At 42.3% G+C, this 7,125-nt stretch overlaps 1 protein-coding gene across 4 annotated transcripts; it reads left to right on the forward strand.

Annotated features, from left to right (window-relative positions):
* The first annotated feature begins 486 nt into the window (after window positions 1–486).
* Window positions 487–4,639, forward strand: LOC147416915 (putative beta-1,4-xylosyltransferase IRX14H). Of its 4 annotated transcripts, none has more exons than XM_086507961.1 (4): window positions 487–557; window positions 1,187–1,675; window positions 1,887–2,350; window positions 2,877–4,639. In XM_086507961.1, the coding sequence occupies exons 2-4, from the start codon at window positions 1,301–1,303 to the stop codon at window positions 3,379–3,381; spliced, it is 1,344 nt and encodes a 447-aa protein (XP_086364087.1). In that variant the 5' UTR covers window positions 487–557; window positions 1,187–1,300; the 3' UTR covers window positions 3,382–4,639. The 4 variants fall into 4 exon arrangements, with proteins under 4 accessions (XP_086364087.1, XP_086364088.1, XP_086364086.1 ...); XM_086507962.1 differs by lacking the exon at window positions 487–557 and adding an exon at window positions 564–837; XM_086507960.1 differs by lacking the exon at window positions 487–557 and having other exon boundaries at window positions 564–1,675.
* The last annotated feature ends 2,486 nt before the right edge of the window (window positions 4,640–7,125 follow it).

Below are 7,125 nucleotides of genomic sequence, written 5' to 3' on the forward strand. Positions count from 1 at the left end.
TTCACTATTGTGAGTTTCTTTGATTTAGCCTTTTTTAAAACCATTTTTTTAAATAATTTGTTTTCCTTTATGGCTTTTTCAAATAAAAGTTTCAATTTCTTTATAATTTTATAGCTTCTCTTAAATTAAGGATCAATTTATGTCTTCTCCCTTTGCTTAGATCTAGAGTTTTCGAAATTCCCAAGGGTAGAATTGTAAGGTAGGTACACTTTTTGGGGAGGCTTATAGGTTTTAACATGCCTACGTGTGATCGTCACCTTATTTTAATAAAGTGTGTCGTCAAATGGGAGAAGGCTTGGCTTAGAAGGACACTTGGTTACTACAGAGGTTGTAGTGAGAATGGTCCCCCTTGTGCACAGCAAATGCACCTAAGGGGAAGGCTCCTTGGCACCAACCCTTCAAAGCCATCGGCAAATAGCAAGTCGTAAATGGGGATCGAACCACCTTGAAAGGCACCTCCCTCCCTCCCTCCCCCCCCCCCCCCATTTTATACCTCAAGGGGACCTAGCTGTATAAGCTCGTCGCGAAGCCGGGACGCGAGCTTCTCAGCGATGAAGGTAGCTCCACAGATAGAGAGAGAGAGAGAGAGAGAGAGAGAGAGAGAGAGAAATTGATTTTCTTCATGGGCATATTGCGCCTGTGTGCACCCACATGCTTGCGTTTAGACCTCAAAAATCACTGAGCATGCTGCACGTCGTCGTTCCTGAGGACTACTCGTTGCTCGCATTCATTGGCATAGTGTGTAAACAACAAAGAAGATGCTGCATGCCATGGTTTGTGAAATGTGATTGTAGCTGATGGAAGGCAGGGTTCAAAGGCAGGTTGTCCACAATCAATGTATAAGCTTGCGCTTCTCTTAAAACAGTACATCCTTGCATAGAGAAATGCACACACAATGCATGTAGACTTTTGCTTCTATTAATACATAACATTCTTGTAGGAAATGTGTAACACACACAATGCATATGTATGTACCCAGGTAGGCTTCTTCTTCTCTTAAAACATAACATCCTTGTATAGTGAAACGTGTATGTTTATATGGGCGTGTACACAAACACAATCCATATGTGATAGTAATGCTCCTGCGAAAACACGGTTCATTTTTGTACTAAAAGATGAGCTGATATGTGTCAAATAGAGTTTGTGGCAAACTTGATACATTCATACCATGTGAAAATGCGTTCAGGCTCGTTTGGCATGGCATCTTAGTTGATCTGCTACCTTGCAAAGGGTTTAAGATAAGCAGTTAGAAGGAGTCACAGAAGAAGCAAAGGTGGCACTTAAGAGAAGAGGCTCCAGTATGTCAAAGGTAGTCAAAATTCGAATTACTGGAGGTGACCTTGATGCGCTTCCTAGAGCCTCATCCCATGCCATCATGTTTCGACACATCGTGCACACTCTTCTATGCATTGCAGCCGTGGTCCTAGGTTTCAGCATCTCACGAGAAGCCCTTCTGATTGTAGTTTCATTCAGACTCCCATATGGATCCCTCTTCGTGCAGACTACAACACATACTAATGGCCAAGTGGCTATCATCAGCTTTCCGCGAATGAAGCAGACCCGTGCATTCTCGGGATCCGACTTCAGTGTGTCGCGTCTCACAAATGACCAAACAGAGACGAGGATTCCAGTCGCCAAAGAGCTGTCATTGTCTACTCTTGGAGGAAAAGCTCGGGTACAATCCTGGAGAATATTATGTAATTTGTCGAAACGGCTGCATCGCACATTGTTTTTGCATATGGTTGTGCTTTGTGCGTGAGTAATTGCACATGTTAAGATTGTATGCATATCTTCTTAGTGGTTGTGGTTGTATAACATTGCATTCTGCTGCATTGCATATTGTGTGTGCTACTTAATGGGCTGTGGTGTTAACTCTTGTTGCTCAGGTACAGACTTTTTCCGAGTCAAAAATAGTTCTTCAAGAAGATCTACCCTCAATTCATTCAACCAATTTGGAAACTCCTCCAAGGAGCAGCAGGGTTCATGTTGGGAGACATGAAATTCTCATTCGGCCATGGCCTCATCCAGATCCTTTACAGACAGCATCTGCTCAACATTTGATGACTTTGGTGCAAGAAGAGCAGCAGCATGTCCATGATTTAAAGGGGAGGAAGCCTCTTCTTGTTATTACTCCAACTTGTTCTGAAACATTCCAACTAGCAAGGCTGACAAGCCTGATGCATACGCTAAGGCTGATTCGTGGCTCGCTTACGTGGATTGTCGTAGAAGCTGGAAATGTATCAGATGAGACCGCAGCCTTGCTTGCCAACTCAAAGCTGTCCTTCCATCACTTGTGTGTTCAAGATATAGATGGAAATATTGAGGCGCAGCTGACGACAGAGGCTTTGAGGTGATGAAATTTTTTTCATAGCAGCTAAAATATGCTTAGTTTATTTAAAATGCAATACTCCATGTTTTGAAACGTTCTGTACTTATTATCAATAAAAAACGTGGAGGTTGGGGCGGGGCTTTTTATTACAGGGCCTTAAAAAAAATGCTTTGTAAACCACACACGTGCAATTGCAGGCTGCTAGGGGTATTTGTATCTATACTTAATATTTGTAAGAAAAAATTATTTTTATCACACGAACAATACATCTAGAACGTGTATTACACGCCTCATATTGTACGTTCCATCCCGTACCATAGCTTCCATGATTTTTACTTGCATCAATGTGCCTTTTCATATGGGTGTTCATCGTGGATTCGCCACAGGGCATATGACCTTAAGCTACCTTACTATGATCTAATTTAAACATTTGAGTCCTTACTAATATTTGATTGTCAAGAGAGTGGATGCATGTACTGACTTTTGACTCCAAAGAATAGTGGTTTTGTTACTTCAATCAGCTAAATCTCTTGCTCTGGCTTTGCAGGTACATTCATGATCAGCGTCTCGAAGGAATTGTGGTGTTTGTTGATGAGAGGATCATTTATCATGTGGATTTTTTTGATAAGGTGCAGAAGGTGAAATGGGTTGGGGCTTTCGCAAGTAGTTATACATCAAACATTCAAGGTGATAATGTTGCTGCTTGTGAGGATGCACAAAGCCTTGTCGCATTTATGTCCACTTCGGCTAATGCATCTGAAGGTTTCACTCCCTTTCATGTTTCCTGCAATTCGAGTACTATCGGGGTTTGCTGGTACTCCCCCATGAAAAGTCAGTCCAGGGCAGGGCATTTATCATCTAATGGCAGCGTAAACTGGAGTGCATTTGTTTTCAATGCCAGATTCCTTTGGGAGGATCACAAGTTATCATGGATCATAAGTGCAAGGGAATTCTTTGCGGGAAATCAAAGTTTTGTACAGAGCCCTGTTGATCTAGTGAAGAACTCATCGCAAATTGAATCACTTGAAAGCTGTGGCCACCTTGCGTTGTGATTGAAGGTAGTGATGGTGAACTGGAACCAGTTTTGCTTAGGTTAAACTTTTGTGCCGAGAAAGGAAAAGAAAGCATGTGGAGCACAATTCCGAAATTTGAAGGGAAATACAAGGAGGGTTCACCACCAAAGCGCACATGCAGATTGTGTCAGTAAAAGTGAAGTTGTCCTTGCATTGCACTTAATAGTACCATGAGCATTCCTTCAATGGTGTCAGAAGTATGCAGAATTACTTCATGTGCTGATAAGAGTGAGCAAGCATGGGGAGCTCATATAGGAATTCTGGCACCTGTCCTCTCCATGACACCCACCAAAGAAACCCTTGCTGCCAACATGCTTAAGATATATACTCAGAGAAATGTCTTTAAGAAACGATGCCTTTTGTCTTTTTTCCACATGCAACACCAAGATATGAGGCAAAATGCCGCATGCCAGCAAACATCTGCACCATCCACCTTGGCAATCACTCTTGGAATGTTCTCTCTCGCCCCTGGAATACCTCCATCCGAGTCACACATAAAACCCCAAGTCAACAATTTCCTGCATATGTCCACTTGATCTACATGATGACCCACCTGATGACCCACCTTGAGAGTTTACACCAGCTTAGAAAAGCAAAGAATTGATGGGAACATTTTAATCCTGAGGAGTTCATGTGTGATATAATGAGAAAGAACCTGTGCTAAAACTCTTAAGAGATGGAAATGGGTCTAGCTCAATGTAGACACCGCCTTCAAAGCTATTAAGAGCATAAGTAACAGAACTCTGTATGACATTTTCTCATGGAAAATTAGAAAGTATGTATTCAGACTAAGTGAGCTTTCGATTGGTGAAATTTTCTTTGATGCAAAGCTCCACCAGATCCTTAGGTCAGTCTGCAAATGAATACTCCACAACCTTCTCCCAATGAATGAAGGGAGGCTGTCCTAGATTAAAACAAAGGCTCTGCAAGCTATGCCGTGGTGGAGTTTGGGGTTAGGGCTTTGTGATCGGCCAATCACTAAGGCCAAGCAAAGGGAGCGTGAAGTAGAAGGTTGTAGTTTAAGGGGCTAATCCAGCACCCTCTCAAAACAAGAAAATATGCACTGACGATCTATTGGAGACTATGTGGTACTTGCATGTGATGGTGGTGAAGGCATGGGGACTAGCAGCCTTTGCTCCTCGTGTCAAGCTTATCAACGGAGGTAGAAGCATTCCAACATCCATTGTTTCAAATCGTCTCAATCTAGAATGGAACTGATTTTTGCATTTGGCAAAGATATTTTGCATGGCTTTGTCCTCAAGATCATAGTCTGTTTGACATCTGCCTTACAAAGAAAGATGCTTTTTTGGCTGCAGTTTGGTTTTGATCTTCAAGAAACCCCTACGAGAGTCATCTTGATAGCCTTGTTGCCCATCAATGGTATCGATTAGAAGAGGTTCAAGGCCAAGGCAAAGTGCAGCGTGACATTATGCTCTCTAGTTGCATGGGGACACAAGCTAATGAAGCTTTCTCTTAGGCCAAGGCAAAGTGCATGGATGGATACTTGTATGTGAGGGTGTGAAGGTATAGGGACTAGCAATGTGATAAGTACATAGATTAGGGTGGATAGATTAAGCTAGCATTTATGATGATGGTGAGAGCATCATGTGCACCCACACCAAGCACAATTAGGAGACTCAATGCACAAAGAGAGTAGGCACAAACTAGATTGATTATTGAACTAGAATGCTAGTACATAGTGAGCCATTATATAAACTCTGGGGAAAGCTTTGGATGACATCACAAGTGATGGTAGGCATCAAGATCATCCCAAATCAGCTCTTGGTCGTGCATACCTCTTCATGGGTGTGTGTGGGTGTGTGTATAGCATGTGGAGTCAATGCAAGAATCAACTAAATCAAGTAGGCAAGTTTAGTAGGCAATACACTGAATTTAAACAAGGTAGAGAAAGGCGAGAGCTCCATGGTGTGGGCTTAAGCACAAATTCCTAACAATCCTCCCCTATTTGTGTCTGAGCACATCAAATGTCAAAGGTATCTTCTAGTGGGGTCTAAGACTCCCATCTAGATAGGTGTACAAAAGAGTGCCTCCCCTAGAGAGTAGTGGCAGTAGGGTGTCGGCAAAAATCCCTCCCCTTGAGAATGGTAGTAAACAAGGGTGTAGGGCACAAGTTCCTCCCCTTGAGGACTTGTAAGTAACTAGGGTGTAAGAAAAGAACAAATTGAGTGCATCAGAATACATCTACGTAGCAAACTGCTCCGTTGTCTTCTTAATTAGATTCTTCAAAGATGTTGACTTTGCCTTTATCTTTGTTTTTATCTTTGTACAGACACCAATTAGACCCATGATTGTTTTTACCACAATGTTCACAAGGGTTGATTTTGTAACATTTGTCGAATGTGTGATTGGTGCGATTGTAGTGTTTGCATCTTTGCATTGTTTGGCTCCTTGATGACGTAGTGACAAAAGCTCCTCCTAAAATCTTTGTGTCTCGGATCTTCTTCTTGTGCTCTTGGAGTGAGTTTATGACATCTTCTAGGTTTGGTACAGGATCCTTTACTTTGAGCACTATGACAATCTGACTATAGTCTGCATCTGGTATCGCTTTGAGTAGAATGGCTACTTGGTCTTCGTTCTCCACCGAGCATTTAATGTATGCCAACTGGGTGCATATGCTCTTCATTCGGTTGACAAGAGAAGTAAGATCTTCTCCTGGTTCCATGGTAAGACCATAAAGATGCATTTTAAGAGAGATTTTGGAGTGTTTGGATGTAGCTCCAAAGTGTCTCTCAAGCGTGACCCATGCATCATATGAAGTAGTGCACTCGTCTTCGTAGTGGATGTAACTATCTCCTACAATAGTGAGAAGGATCCCCAATACTTGCTCATCCCATGTTGTGAATTGTGCATGAGTCCCTCTAGTCTCAATTCTCTCTCCTTCTCCCAATGGCTTGACTATGGACCACAAATGTTTCTTCATTAATACCCCTTGGTTTTTATTTGCCAAGTATGGAATCCTTGGCCGTAAAAAAACCATGAGATTATGCTTGCCCATTGTGTATCCCTAAGAATGGTGCGCTCCTACAAGTGCGTAAGAGGATTACCTGACTTGGGGCAGTGTCTAGTCCTTGTGTGACAATTTTACAAGTTGATAGCTTTGTGAAGTCACTCTCCACTTTGTGGAGCTCCTCTTCACAAAGACCTTTTGAATCTCAAGAAAATGGGTGAGGTAGGGCTTTTACAAAATTGGGGTTATTTTGAAGTTTAGAAAACACACACAAAAGGAATTGATGGGAATATACAGGTTGTGAGCTCAAACGGAAGTTTGCGAGGCTTGCTCAACACGTTTATGGGAATGTCTGCTTGTTCAAGGTCGGCTTCTTCTTTCTCTACATGAGAAGGATCTCTAAGAAAGGTGTTTATTGGTAGCGCAGGAACAGGGTTATGGAAATCATTAGGAAGAGGATGGGGTGTAGGAGGGCCTCTTTATTTTCCATGAGCTTATGGAGGTGACTAACATTTTGACAAATAGGTGTATGCCATGTGTGCAAGAATGGTGGGCGTGTAAGAGTGGTCAAAGAATGCACTTCCCCCCCCCCCCCTCAAAAAGGAGGTGGACATTATGATTTTTGGCCTTCCATAACTCCCACATATGATCTCTGATTTGAGCGGAGATCATAGATCTGTAATCTACGCGTCGAGCTCTTTCCATAGATATGCTATATGATATGGTTTTACCTGTTAGATTTTAAATTCCATTTT

Source organism: Adiantum capillus-veneris, unplaced genomic scaffold (genome assembly GCF_014529385.1).
Source record: "Adiantum capillus-veneris isolate H3 unplaced genomic scaffold, ASM1452938v2 Hic_scaffold_370, whole genome shotgun sequence".
Lineage (NCBI taxonomy): Eukaryota > Viridiplantae > Streptophyta > Polypodiopsida > Polypodiales > Pteridaceae > Adiantum > Adiantum capillus-veneris.